The sequence below is a fragment of the Corylus avellana genome, chromosome ca1 (genome assembly GCF_901000735.1).
Source record: "Corylus avellana chromosome ca1, CavTom2PMs-1.0".
Lineage (NCBI taxonomy): Eukaryota > Viridiplantae > Streptophyta > Magnoliopsida > Fagales > Betulaceae > Corylus > Corylus avellana.
In genome coordinates this window covers 50,632,056-50,647,712 of record NC_081541.1, presented here as the reverse complement: position 1 = coordinate 50,647,712, position 15,657 = coordinate 50,632,056, and the positions used below count along the sequence as shown (strand labels likewise).

The 15,657-nt window shown below is 34.5% G+C and overlaps 2 protein-coding genes across 2 annotated transcripts; one reads left to right on the top strand and one right to left on the bottom strand.

The window, feature by feature from the left end:
• Positions 1-2,267: 2,267 nt before the first annotated feature.
• LOC132167277 (monocopper oxidase-like protein SKU5) lies at positions 2,268-11,039 on the bottom strand. The gene is made up of 10 exons (XM_059578191.1): positions 10,850-11,039; positions 10,503-10,736; positions 7,621-7,730; positions 7,271-7,541; positions 7,034-7,172; positions 5,232-5,595; positions 4,456-4,821; positions 4,287-4,365; positions 2,948-3,144; positions 2,268-2,732 (listed from the first exon to the last, which is right to left on the bottom strand). Exons 2-10 carry the CDS (start codon positions 10,635-10,637, stop codon positions 2,624-2,626), a joined length of 1,770 nt encoding a protein of 589 aa, XP_059434174.1. The 5' UTR covers positions 10,638-10,736; positions 10,850-11,039; the 3' UTR covers positions 2,268-2,623.
• A 781-nt stretch (positions 11,040-11,820) lies between these two features.
• Positions 11,821-12,921, top strand: LOC132174449 (aspartic proteinase nepenthesin-1-like). The gene is made up of 2 exons (XM_059586106.1): positions 11,821-11,828; positions 12,414-12,921. Exons 1-2 carry the CDS (start codon positions 11,821-11,823, stop codon positions 12,919-12,921), a joined length of 516 nt encoding a protein of 171 aa, XP_059442089.1.
• The last annotated feature ends 2,736 nt before the right edge of the window (positions 12,922-15,657 follow it).

Here is a 15,657-nt window from a genome sequence, read left to right as displayed (position 1 = left end):
AGGGTGGCTGCGACCACCCCGACCTCTTTTGTGGGTGGCCGACCACCCCAATGGGTGGTCAAGCCACCCACTTTATTTTTCATATTTTTTATTTTATTTTATTTTGTTTTGTTTTAAATTAAATTTTTTTTTAAAAAAAATTGTATGAGTATTTTTGAAAAATGTATTACATTCCTTAAGGATTAGCTAAGCTTTTTTTTTTTTTGACTAAGCTACTCATTCTTGAGTGGCTTAGCTAGTGTGTATGAAATTAGTAGTTCCATGAGAATAAACTATTCACAGAAATAATGTGTTACCAAACAACGGAATAAGTATACTTAAGATTAGTTAGAGTCTGCTTGGAATTGCGTTTGAGGGGCCTAAAAGTGCTTTTAACACTCAAAAAGCCTGTTTAAAAAAAAAAAGGTACTCGTTTGGTAAAAAAAATTAAAAGTACTTTTAAGGGTTCAAAAAGCCTAAAAATGGTTAAAAAGCACTTTTGGCAAAAACTTCATTTTAAAGTTTTTGCCAAAAAGCTCTTTTTGACTTAAAAATTTTATTTCTCAAACGTAATTCTAAACAAACTCTTAGTCAATTTTAAGGGTCAATTTCGCAAATGCAAACGCAAAGCAAGCGAGAAGTAAATGTGGTGATTGGACGTTATTTTGCAAGTATTGATTAAGTTGATGAATTACTTTTATTGAGATTTTGTTTTTGGTGGTGGCGTACTAGAATATTTCCAAAACAAAAACGACAAGCGTAGAGAGAGCTCATTATAAAGAAAACAATGGACACCACGTGTTTGTTTCATTTTAGCGACACCACGTGGTGATATGTCATTGTTCAACTAAAAGATTAAAACAAAAGAGAAAAGCCGGATATTTTGGTGCTTTTATGAGAGAGAGACAGAGGAAGTTGGGGAGGAATAGATCGAGCATGATGTGTGACGACGCCGTTGGAGGCAAGTGTGTTTGGCATGTTGAATAAGTAATGTGAGAGAGTTTATATTAAAAGAAAATATAATTAACTTTTGTAAGAATTTTGTACAATTTTTTTTTTTAAAAAAAATCCTTTTCAATGAGAGAAAGACACATCAGCTTGAAATATCAAATATGATATTTCAATTTATGATAAAACCCCTAATCCCCATTAAAGACCCACCACCCTCTCCTCTGTCAAAATGCCACCGCTCTCTGTTCCTCTGCCGGGCGCCACCATAAAAAACAACCCATTTACTCAACATTTCAACCAAACCCAATTACTCTTTTGGGTTATATCCATGTAGTTTTCTCCTATGTATTCTCTTATTTCTTCTTCTTTGTAGCCCCTCCCCTTCTCTTGTATTGCTCATAGAATACAAGTAGCCCCTAAACCCTATATGTATATACAAACAACTAGGCTTATGTTAAGTGCCCATAATTTATGGACATTTTAAAAAAAAATATTGATCCATAGTTTATGAGCACTCCACACCAGCCCAATTGATCAGGAGTTATATAAAGCTGAGTTTGTAGCATTGCTCATATATATATATATATATATATAGAGAGAGAGAGAGAGAGAGAGAGAGAGGAAATTATGGTACACGCCATTTGCAATCATCCCCAAACTTAAAAATTAACAACGGACCCTCTTAATCGATCAGGTACTCTTAGTTTGCCCTCTCTATAGAAGCATATAACAAGAGTAATGCTATATACCACAACTATTCAACAATGATAACCTGAGAGTTCCAACCAATCACTAGATCAATATTTTTGAAAAAAAAAAAAATCCAAAGATTGATTGGGACTTACACATTATCATTGTAGAATAATTGTGATATATAGCATTACTCATATGTAAAATATATAAAGTACGAAAGAAAACAAGAATTAGGGCTATATCTTGTTTCAGCTCTAACAATTCCATCTCGATCCGTCTACCAAAACAACCATAAATGTTTTTAAAAAAAGTAGGCATACGATGTACAAAAAGTTCATGCGACAATATTAAATTATGTATAATTATTTTACAATGTGTGGTATTTATAGAGAAATTTAGATATGGTAAACAAGGGAAGGTAAACCAAATACAGTAGGAGATTAATGATAGACAGAAGAAAACTAAATCATAGCTAACCATGGAAATTATTCTAACACCCTATCAACATTTGCTGTTAACTATTTGAAACAATATTTCTGTACTAGCTTTATTGACAGTATATATATATATATATATATATATATATGCTTTTCAAATCATTTTATACCCAAAATATGTTTCAGAAGTAAAAAAAACATAGAACAAGGAATAGCAATTTTTTGTTTCCTTTTCTTATGCTTCTTTTGCTTATGCAACTACAATATCATTACCATGTCTTTGCTCTTAGGTACACAAAAAATATGCTCATCTATCAATTACACCACAATACTTCCTAAACACAACGTTGTGTTTAAATTACAATGATACAAGTTACAGTTACAATGTTACATACTTTCACCGAGGGAATATTCTACACTCCTTTTACTCATTTTCCTTTCCCATGGAAACAGATAAAACCTCTATATTTTGCATTCCACTATTTCCTCAAACTACCAATCAAATAATTTTTTTTTCGATTAGTTGAAACATATAGCTTGCTTATCATACAGCCACAACTTGATTACCTGATGGAAATTCCAACTAAAGCCATCAATAATACAACCAATATTCTTCTACGTGAATCGGATAAAGATGGTGCACTGGAGAACTTGACTCTCTGAGCCTGATCACTGCAGAAGAAAGAAACAAACATGAACTCCTAGTAAAGATGACAAAAGGGGTTTGTAGTGTTGAAGATCTATATAATAATAAAGAAATAGGAAGTAACTTTCCAGCATCATTCATTTCAAAAGCAAGGGTAAATCTGAAAAGGGTTTTGGCATTTGGATATCCACTGACCAAAAATAGTATATTAGACAGGATATAGTTGTGTTTGACTTCTTACCCTTGTAAGGATGAAAGTAAGCCACAGTATATGGTATTCTCAGGCAAAGGAGCCTCAGTGTTGTCATTCTCCGGGTTTATAACATTCATGTAAACTTCTTGTCCCAGATACCATGAGTTGAGATTCTCCGCTCGAAGGTTCCAAATGCCAGAATTGTCAAGAGAAACTAAAATGGCTGTCCAAGCTCCAGGAAAGACCTGTACTCAAGTGAGAAATAAGTAGTTATTCAACACAATCTCTCATTATTTTTTTCCTTTTATTTTATGTTTTCTTTCTTTCTTTATTGTTTATAGCTCATCAATTATCAACAACAAATCAAACCTAAACATAATAAATTTTTTTGTTCTGGGTGCATGTAGCACAAGTACTTCAATAACAGCCACTAAGAAAGTAACTAAAAAGCTTTCACATATAAGCTTGAAAGCCGCAAAAGCTCCCAGGTTAAAGGATAGATCCGTGCAATGAAATTACGGAAATGAGTATCTACTTATTTTCCATTTAAAATTATGCGTTCCCATCCAAAACATATCCGTGCAATGAAATTACGGAAATGAGTATCTACTTATTTTCCATTTAAAATTATGCGTTCCCATCCAAAACATATCATATAAATGAAAAGGTTGAAGGGAGTCTGAGAATTAACCCAAAAGTACATAAGCAACCATGGCAAATAAACTCCTAATTTGTCATTGATCGCCATGTGAGCATCCTTTTTAGTGTCAAATCAATTATTTGATTTTGAAAATGTTTTGATTAAAATGTGTACTGTCATCTATGATGATTCTTTTTGATTTTTTTCAAAATTCTGGGTGTATGCAAAATTCCTTATTATCTATGATGATGGATTTCTCCGGCCACTAGATTCCGGTATGCAACTTAAGGTATCTTATTATGGCTTAGTGCGAAATTTGCTTAAAGTTCGCTATTGAAGTGGTACCTGACAAATGCAACAGCACCTATCTCAGGAAGAAGTTAATAGTGCTCATTTATTAGATTTTGAGAGAAGATCTTCTCAGCATGTAAAAACTTGCAAGGCATTGCATTTTATTTCATTTTGACAACATGCCTAGTAAAGGGTCCTAGTATCTGGGAGCATCACAAATCCACAAGCACTTAGAACCACTCTGAAATTCTTCGATACATATATTTAAAAGAAAATTAGCATCCATACAGATTGTAGAACTCTTTGGCTTTTAAAATAAACTCTAGTTTTCTTTTTCATAAAATTGATCTTGTATGCCTTTCTTATCATTGTCTATTCTATCCCTTGTAGCAAAAACTTCTTAACCAATTGATTTATACAAAAGCAATTAGGGTCAAGATTATTAGATGGGCATACCTGTGTAGTGCTGCGAGCAACGCCATCCCATTTGTTATAAGTGCCTCTGCTATTCTCCGTCCACACTCCAAAATCCATACTACAGTTCAAATGGAAAATTGTCCAAATCAATTTTTGAATTCCACAAATTAGAATCACTCAGCCGATAATATCATAGCTAAAGGCTCACCCCACAACAAAGAATGCATAGCCATCCATGTGGTAGCTCTGGACAGTGGTATCATTGTTTTGAAAGATGATTTCCATAAATCCTTTGAAAGTACCATTAATTAGAGATGTATCAAATTTGGGAGGTCTGTTCATCAATCTGTTTGGGAAATCTAGCTTGTACACCCCTGGAATGTTGAACTGGTGGGCAAGCTTCAGGGGTGTTGAAGGTGGTAAGTATGAAATACCATTGAGGGTAGTACGCCACTTTCCATCAATAAGCTCTGGAGGTCTATTGAGGATCACATATACTTCTGTGACAGTAATTTGACCATATCTGAAAGATCCCTGAGGGTTTGGACGAGCAGCACCAGCAGAGACGTTCCATCTGGAAAATGCACCACCGGGACAAGAATGTAAAATAGTCAGCCCAGCATCCATGATTACCTACGCAACCCACTAACAGAACAACAATGTTGCAAATATTTGACTTCAAGGAGAGCAAACACGAAACCGAGCAAAATAATAAAACCCTTCTTTAGTGTCTGTTCTAGTTTTGTTTGCTTCCCTTCAGATGAAACTGTTAGTTATAAGCAGTTGAAAAGATAAATTTATCCCAGATCATAAAAATTATTAATATACAGAAAGGGATGAAGCCATCTTTTCAACCACACACATTCATGCATAGGAAATGCTACTTATTAATGAAAGACTGAGAATCTTCTTGAGGTCTAGAATATGTCCTTTCAGGATATTTATATCAACAATCCAAAGAGAGATAAAAACTTAAACTACAACCTTATGGATCTTGCTTGATTCATTGAGAAATAAGTGTCGTATTCATTAGGAAGATCAGGAAGAGGACCTGAAGCAGGTCCTAGAGAATTGGAGTAGCGCAAGATGGCAACTCCAGTAGCTCTAACCCAAGCAGATGAATTGACAAACCGAGAAGTTGCAACAATGTAGTAGTCATGGCTAGCATTTTGATCCATTGTGACCAAGAATGAGTATGACTGACCCACGTGAATATCCATGTTTGTGTAGTTCTGCTGAACTGTGTAAGATCCTTCAGTCTCCACAAGAATTAAGTTATGATCTTGTATTCTGAAATTCAAGCTAGTTGAAATACCAACATTGTGCACCCTGAGGCGGTATGTTTTTCCTGTAGCAAATTAAATTGAAAACATTCGGCTATCAGTAAAACTGCAACAAAGAGAAACTGAATAGATACAGCATGTTAGCAGAACATTGTACACGTAAAAACCACCATGAGGGTGATCAATTACAATATATTGCAGTTGTCATGTTCTTGGGAAGAAAACCTACAAGAGTTTATTTAGAACTACTACGAAAGGGAGCCCTTGCAGGTTCAAATACCTCACCTATCAGGATAGAGAAGTAGTATACCTCACAAATTTCTTTTGAGCATACATGAGATTCTCATGAAAATGAGATAATTTCCATTCTGCTATCATAATATTTGAAGGCACACAAACATCCCCTTGAAAGGGTTGGCCAAACAAGCTTGATAAGACAGAGAGCATGCACAAAAGGAAAAAAGAAAGAAAGTTCCAAGCGTAATTTCAGAAGTTCTGGAAAGTAATTCGGACATCTTTCAAATTCTATACAATGCAAAAGAATGATTTGAATCTCAGAACATTTAAGCTTGCCTTAACAAACAACAAACAGATTTGAATGGTATTTTTGAATGTCATACAAAATTCAAATGAATGTATTGCCTTTCAGCAAACACTCAAAAAGGAAACCATATCCTAGAATGAGGCCAAATATATAATGGAGATGATGCACCTATAGAGCATCTTGCAATTAAATACTATCATTGCAGGAAGAAGAAGGGGCCCCCATGATCCAAATTCCTATGCCATTTTTCTTTCTTCTGAAATCTTATTTGTATACTTTTTGCTTCATTTCTTAAGTGGTTAGAATATTTATAAGTCAAAGAATTATTTGTGGATTAAAAAGTACAGAAAAGGAGTTTATGCATATCAGTTTTTAGTGTTTTGAGTTGCCGAGCTCTGCAAGCTGTCTAGGGTCTTGAACGTATCTTATCGCTTTTGCTACTTTTTTTTTTTTTTTTTTCTCATTAATTAATTGCAGTTGCTTTTTTTAAAAAAACATTTTTTGGGGGGAACACTTGTGTGGGGATGAATATGTAGATATCATATTTCCCTAGTTATTGCTGGTTAGGTAGCTTCTGCTCTATATTTCATGTGTACATGGGGGCACCTTACGCTTTTAATGATATCTCAATTACTTACAAAAAAAAAAAAAAGTTGTTTCCTCTTGCTGCATCAAAAGGGGTTTGGTCAAACTAGCACTTCCAGCATTCAACCATCATTATGAGAGAGCTGCCATTTTCCATAATCGCAGAAATCATAACAATGGATTTTTATAACTTTACCTGCTATTAACACAAACTGGAGTCATTAAATTTGGGACAGCTAGATCTGCCCTACATAAAATTGTAAATCAGTATACTCTTGGAATATGTGTTTAGATAAATTTTAGATAGTTCCAAAAACTAGTTCATTTGAGCATGTTAATGCTACTTAATCAGCACAAACATTGCAAGAAGTTACCTGGATCAACATTTATTATCTGGTAAGCAATACCATCTGGAACAACCGCGTCATCAAAGCGATAGGGACCCAGTCCATTTATAAGGATACCGTCAGGAGCTCCAAGGTCGATTCCTTTTTCAACATCCTTCCTTAGTTCCTGTTTCCCCATAAGCATTGTTCAATAAGGAAATCAATAAAAGTAACTAGTTTTCACTAGTCACCACAGTCAGTGAGCCAAACAAGATTTACACCGACCTTATGACTCTTAGTATACCAGTCACTAATGAAGATTGTAATATCTCCATCTGGCATCCCGAATGGTACTGCAATCACTTCTCTGTTGTTTATGACGATTCCTCCATATCCACCCGCAGCTCTTTGGAAGCCTAGGGAAGGGAAGTAAAAGAAGCTCCCAATCTGATCTTTGACCTGAAACTGATATGTCCAGTTCCAACCAGAAGGAATTGGACAATTCGTCCCTGAAACACCATCTTGCCAAGAGTTCTTCCTATGTTGTATGCCATTCCTGCATTAAACGAAGCAATGTTAAAATTAATAAATCAAATGTGCTAATTTTTCTTACTCTTGAGGAAAATGTATATTACCATGTAAGAAGCAATGGTTCATCAAGGTCATTCTTGACATTTACAACAACATTCCAATTTGTAGTGACATTGAGAACCGGTCCTGGAAATTGCCCATTAATCGCAATCACCTGAAATTATTGGTACAAATTAATTGGCATGGGCGAAGCAGCCAAAAGATTTAAGAACTTTTTGGTATATAAACTACCAACATATAGATAGTTACCAAAATAAATAGAAGTAGAATATCACAGCTAAAAAGATAAACAAAAACTTTTGATTCCAAAACTAGGATCAGTATGAGAAAGAAATAAGGGGTAAAAAAATAACAAGATTGGCCATGCTTAAGTAGCCAGCAGGTAAACCTCATTTCCATACCAAACCTTTGCCCAATCATTCATAACTCATGGCCCAGGTGAAACAGGAAGTACAGAGGGCAAGACACAATTGTCATGTTACAGCATATTTGAAGAAGCACGAGTCAGTAACACAAATTTATAGGGAATTGAAAGCTAATGGGTAGAACAAGAATAAATCCCTAGAAGTAACATAAAAAAGTAGCGAAAATCACATGGCAGGAAGAATAGTACCAAACAATGGATTAAGAAAAGGTGCCCATCACTAGAGTCAATCTCCAGATGTTAAGCAGATTTTGGAAATTTACAAAGGCAATATTTATTATCACAAGTATAAATTTCTCATTTTTTGTTCAACGACCTATTGTAGCACTTTTCACGTCTAATACCATAAAATGTGAGATGAGTGGTACCAGTTTCACATGAGAAAAATGTGATGTAAAATCTTTTAATACAAGAAGGTTAAAGGATTGAGATAAATTGAAAAACTTATTCATATGGCTGTTACATGCTTCATGATTAGATTACTCAATAATAGGATCACAATTACTACAGTCTATAATTCGATACTAGTATCTAAGCCTACAAATTGGCTCACGTAGATCGTGACTGTTTTGAGACGAAATTAGTTCAAACTTATTCTGTTCAGTATGGATTTTATCCCATCTATACGGTACAGAAACTCAGGAAACAAGTGGTTCACAGATTTCTAAAGAAAAATGTTACTTGATTCAGCTTCAGAGTCTAGGTAGCCAGTGATGAAAGCAACATCAACAACAATAATACTCAAGTAAGTTTGCATGATTGAGGAACTGGGAATACACATGTTGGCCTTACGGTTGACCCCAAAAAACAAAACAAAGAAATTGTCAAATGTCGAGCTACTGGCAAACAAGATTGTATATGGACAATACAGACTTTTTAAGATTCAAACTCTACTTAGACTTTTATACAATTTTTTTAATTGAATAAAAAAGCTTCTACTTCAAAGCAATGAATTTTAACAAAAAGTCTGATAAGGCTGTTACTGGGGGGAAAAAAAAGGTTCTAATTCTAGGAATTCAACACAATGGAGGTAGAGTTCTGGAAAGTTTAGATAAATCCGTCTTCTCTAAAGTGAGTAATGGTAATGCAAATTTCTATCTTTACTTCATTAATGGCCTAAGTCTTACAAGATTTACAAGTAGGAACTTTTTAAAGTTAAATTACTACATAACTTTTCAATATAATCCCTATAAATGATTTTTGTGTAGTCCCTGTCATAATATTAATTAAATAATTAAATCAATAATTTTTTATTAGCTTAACCTTTTAAGACAATTGATGATTTAATATGGTAACAAAGGTCTTGAAATTAAACTTGTCTCCATCATTTACCTTTCATTTTAATAAAATATTTGGGGTAATTACTTTTTTCCCCCATCAACTACAACACATTGTCACTTTATCCTCATGAACTGACAACTCTACTGCCCGACCTTATCAAACTACCATTTTGTGTCCAAAAACCCCATTCTGTCAGTCAAAGGCGTTAACTCAGACGGTCAACCCGTCACGTACGTCCCACATGCCATCTTAAAATTTTCTATCCCACTTTTGTCATAGTAGGGTTGTTAGTTCATGGGAGCAAAGTGACAATGCGTTGTAGTTGATGGGAGAAAAATGTGGGATAGAAAATTTCAAGATGGCATGTGGGACGTACGTGACGGGTTGACCGTCTGAGTTAACGCCTTTGACTGACGAAATAGAGGTTTTGAGCACAAAATGGTAGTTTGATAGGGTCGGACAGTAGGGCTGTCAGTTCATGGGAGTAAAGTGACAATGCATTATAGTTGCTGGGGGGAAAAGGCAATTACCCCCAAGTATTTTACATAATAGGCCTCATTTATTAAGGAGAGTTTAAGTCCACACCCGAAGTGAAGGAGTCATTTAGAATATTAGTTAAATAATTATGTTGGGGAGAGAAACACAAGGGAAGTCAAAAAAGAGTAAATTAATATACATATTAGGACACCACTTCTAGCCCAAAAGCCTAAGCTAATGAGCTTGGGTCCACTTACGTATATTAACCACTCTTTTTCTTTATACTTTCTTAATGTAGGACACAAACCTTACAAGTGTAGCCAAAGCTAACCATGGACTCTCATACCAATTGTTGGTGAGAGAAACACCAAGAAAAGTCAATCAAGATTCAAGAGTAAATTAATATACATATTAGACACTACTTTTATACTTTTAACCCCAAAGTCTAAGCTAATGAGCTTGGGTCTTGTTACGTACATTAACCAAATATACGTAATTAAATCAATAATTTACTATCTGCTTAAATTTTTGGTACAAATCATGATTTACCGAATCAAAATTTACTAGAAAGTAAGCAACTAGTGTCCAACAAACTAATTACATGAGCATTACTTGAAATCTAACGTGAACTACTACTAAACAGTGTCCATCTAGTGCTAAGAATCAGAGTGACAAAACGTGAAGTATAGATACGAGATCAACAAGTAAGAAGAGAATTGAAGAGAATGGGAGTGAAGAAATAACCCGTTGTTTAGCTCCAAGCGGGGAGGCAGTGATGTAGGAGACAGTCCAATCAAAGAACGCAAAAGGGTCACCCGCCAAAGCAGCAGTTGAGAAGCAGAAGAGAAGGATAACAAAGAAGAAGGAAGAGGCTGGCATTGGATTCCGATTCTTCTTGTGTTACTACTCTTCTTTATTTCTTTTCTTTTCTTTTCTGGGTGTCTTCTGTTTTCTTAATTTCTTTCCTCTACTTCTTTACTGAAAAAGAGAAAGAAAGAGAAAGAGAGAATTGGGTGGGTGGGATTTGCCGGTAGAGTAAAGAATGGCAGTAGCATATCATCTTGACAGAGAGAGAGAGAGAGAGTTCTCACGTGGGTTCTGGAAGGGAAACAACTCGGGCCGTCAGAGGTGCCTGTTGGGCAGTATGATGGGTCCCATTTGTTGCCGTTCATGGAGATTTGAGCCAGAGCTATGGTGTTTTCCACGACTTTTCAAATCAGAAATCAAATTGCGGGCCAATAAAGCGTGTAAAATCGATTTGGGAAAGTTGGGTAATTTGGCGGTGGCATATCTTTTTGACCCCAATGCTTCCTCGTTACCATGATAGTACAATTACTAAATAATCTATGGCATCTCTCTACGAGGATAATTATTAGCTCTTAGAATCTTGTCTACAAGAAAATTGTAGGCCCTCATCAATTCTCAAACGACTATTAATGCAAACCAACAAAGAAAATCATGTTTTATTGATGTCATGTTAGACAAAGAATCTCTCACATAAAATGGTCACACTGCCTCATAATCAAGTACGCGCATTCTCTACCATCAAGGGTGGTGGCTTAATAACTTAAAAAAATTTGTAAGTGGTTAAGTAAGAATTAAGGTGTGTGTTCAAATCTTCGTAATAGAGAATTTTTATGCCTGATTATTATAAATCACCTTGATTATCATTGATACTTTAGTAGAACAAGCAGTTAAACTATGGTTCGGTTGCTCTTTAGGGTGCGTCTGCGATTTTTGTTGTGTAGGTTCCTCCTCAGCAGTCCGCAAGTTGGTAAAAAAAAAAAAAAAAAAAAAAAAAGGGGTACACACATTCTCTATTTCTCTCTTTCTATTCAATTTTCTTCAAAAAAAAAAAAAGATGGCTCCCCGTCAGTCTTTCACCCAACTGACGTCACCTGATATTCTTCCCTTATTTTTCAGGTGGACCGTTGGTAGTTAGTCGTCCTAAAATTTTCTTAAGTTGTTAAATGTCATGCCTATTTATTTGATAAGGATAAATGTTTTTGTACGTTTGAGTCCACAAATGTAATTATTAATTTATAAAAGAGATAGACCTCAGATGTACATGTAGGTTGTAGTAGATCTCTATGATAAGTGTATGATATCAAATCGTGTATTTATTTTCATAAGTAATTAATATACATGTGCTCAAAAAAAAAAAATAAAGGAATTTATTATGTACTTAAATTTATATATTGTTGAGATTCACAAAAAATTTGCAAGTGTCATCAATCTCATGGTAAAATTTAGTTGGAGAGTTATAATTCTCTAAAATAAACTTTTCAATTTTTTGTAATATTTCCTTTAGAATTTTTCGTTAAATCTTGTCAATTTTCAAAATGCCATTTTTTTATTCTAAAAAATTGCAAAGATTCATGCAATTTAACAGAATTTGCAAAAATACTCACGCTTGAATTTTTGCAAATTTTTATATATATAAAAAAAAAGAGTATTTTGGAAACTTTGACAAGATTTAACGAAAAATTCTAACCGAGATGAGACATTGCAAAAAAAAATTAAAATTAAAAATTTGATACCATAAATTAAGAGTTCTTAAACTTTGGGGGGTGGGGTAATTTTAAAATGCGTGAAAATTTTGTGATGTTTCCCCTAAAACATCATTGCCGGCTCAATTGGGTTTAAAATTCTCAGGGATCCTTTGTATCCCCACAATCAGTTGATTTTGGGAGATGGGGCAAAAATAGAAGGCGTTTCAACCCCAGTTGAATTTTTCAATGGCCTTTACTTTTTAACACTAGATGGCATTAGCGTGGGAGACAAGCAACTTGATATTGATCCCCAGACATTCAGAAGAACAGCATCAGGCAATGGTGGAGTCATAATTGACTCTAGAGCAACATTAACTTACCTAGCCAGAGGTGGGTTCGAGCCACTTAGAGCTGAAGTGCAAAGATTGGCAGATGGGTTGCTACAACCTGTGGAAATGCCTGGCTTAAAGGTCCCCTGCTACAATGGTGTTATTGAGCGTGATCTTGTGGGGTTTCCATGGGTGGTTTTTCACTTTGCAGGGGGGGTTGAGTTGGGGTTGGACACAGAAAGCATGTTCGTGGAGATTACTTCAAATCAATTTTGTATGGCTGTGATGCCGAGTGAGGGAGGAGTTGAGTATTATTGGAGTATTGGCTCAGCAGAAGTATAACATTGGCTATGATATTCTTGCTGCAAAAAAGATTTCCTTCCAACGGATAGATTGTGAACTCTTGGAGAGATAAATATTGCAGCTGCATTTTGTTAAAAATATATAATGAAAAAGAAGAAATCAAGTCTCCATATCGTAACGACGGTATCTTTAGAGCGTATTTTCTCCTATTTTCAAGTGCTAAGGGTATATGACAAAAGTAACAAAAAATCATCCTTATGGAGAATTATACAAAATAAATTTAAAAAAAAAAAAAAAAACTAAATGCTTGTGTCCTGGCACTTCGCCAAAGGGTCATATTTATCTATATGTTATTTATCTCCCGTTCGTCTTTATATATATATATAAATTCACTACTAAATCTATAGGACTCACATATATTCCATAGCGAATTTGAAAAAGAGATTGATGAAAGATGGATGAGAGATGGAGGAATTGGTCTCTTCCAAAATATGCTCATAATATTCTTATAGGTGCCGTTTCTTTATCCTTTGGTGACGTGTGAACAGTGCAAAACGGTACCTTTTATAAAAGGTGCCGTTTCGCACTATTAAAACAACACTATCCCATTTTCTAGTTTTTGCACTTTTTGCCATTTTCAAATAGTCACAATTTGAATGTCACTAAGCAATTAATGATGTTTAATTAAACGACACTATCCCATTTTTTAGTCTCTGCACTTTTTGCCATTTAAAAAAAGTCACTATTTGAATGTCACTAACCATTTAATGACATTTTTTGGGCACAAAAACGCCATTATATGGCGGTCACAAAACCAAAGAATTTTTGTTGATATTTTCTCATAATATTATCCCTTAATATTCTCTTATATAGTTCATAAGGGACCTGCTATTCCTCTAACTCTTATCCTGTCTCTTTCAAATTTACCATTGGATCTATGGAACCCACACAATTCAATGGTAGATCGATTTGAAAAAAAATATGAATGAAGTTAGACAGAAGATGGATAGGAGAAGTAAAAATAGCATTTATCTTTTCATACTCAGAATGATTATGTATTTTTCAAATACATTTATTTTATGCATTATCTAAGATAATTATTTTCCTAAATAAACGGCAATACTTTCTACAAAATGACGTAGATACCTAGGCTACAATTCAATTATAAAACTCTAGCTATGATTCCTATCACCAGTACTCCAATGGAAACGAACAAGGCCAAAGATGATGAGCTCATCGCCCCCTCTCCTTTCAAACCCTTTTGCAAGTGGCGTAAAGAAGAAGGATGTAACGTTCTTGAGGTTCATCTTCAAGGTATTATCTAATTTTAGTTTTCCGGATTAACATGTGATTACTCAAGGGCTTGTTGGGATGATTTTCTTTTAGTCTATTTCGCTCTGCGTTTTAAAAAAAACTGCGATTTTACCAAATGGGCGTTTTCAAATCGTTCTCTTTAAATTGCAAATCTAATCTGACCATAAGTTGTATAACACTGGTTCTTCTAATTCAAGAGTGACAATGCCTTGTTTGCAGACATGGACTTACATGCAGGCGGTTGGGCGATATGGCCATCCCCAGTTTTGAAATTTTTTTTTTATTAAATATGCTTTAAAATGTGAATTTGAGCCAAAATACTACCTTAGCTTGGCCCCAAGTTTGGTCGTGGACCATAAAAAATAGTTCAAAAATTTCGAGTTTTAATGCTCTTTACATTCGTGTCGTGTGACTAATACACTTTACATTTAGGGATTAAACTGAAAATTGAATTATATTAATTTTTTATTTTTATTTTTTATTTTGTTTATATTTTCTTAACATTGAATGAATACTGATTTTATTTTTTATATATTAATTTATCCTTTAATCTTAATATATTTCTCATCTATTATTTGGCTCTCTATTTAAATATATTTCAAATTCATGCTTTGGCTCATGTCATAAAAATATCTTATTCCGTCTCTGCTTCTTTGATAATGTGTTTTAAAGAGTACTTTTTTCTTTTTTTTATGATTTTTCTTGTGTCATTATTTTGTGTTCGAAAATATTTGTGTTTTTTTTTGTGTTCGAGAGTAGTGGCCTCATAAAAACGATCAATAATAAAGTGAATAAAAAAGTTTCTTTTTGCCATTTTGTAGGGTTCAAAAGTGAAGAAGTTACCGTTGAACTTATGAGTGAAAATCTTTGCATAAGGGGAGAAAGCACTAGTCTAATCAATAGCCGCTTTCACAAAGAAATTAAAATTCCAAGAGATTGTACAATATATGAAATTCGTTCAAAGTTTGATGGCGGAATTCTTTATATAACAATGCCTACTAATGATCCTTGGTCGAGTGCTGGAGAGAGGATTAAGGGAAGGTTAAGTATAAGAGAAAAGTTGCCATTAGCGGTGCCTATGATTCTAGCGATGGTTCTAATTATTATATATATAATCTTTATGGTAATATACATCTGGCCGAAAATAGAAGCATCACAACAAATCACCACGCAGATGGGCCAAGCGGCGACACTTGATATGCCGATGGAAGACTCAGCAAGCATCATGAAAGCTATGGTGCAGGCAAATGTATGACAAACCTTACTAATTTACTTGCATTGTAGGCCAATTTAATCCATTTGATTCAGAAAAATCTCTTAGACTTTCGGCGTTGTATGTTTTGTAGGTCAGAGGACAAAATGCTCCGGACTCCAACTCCCCGGTCGGCCAACCAACTAGTCACCCAAGTGATGGTAAGTTGCTTGGTGTAGCGTGCACTAGTAAAAAAAATGCAGTTTTAT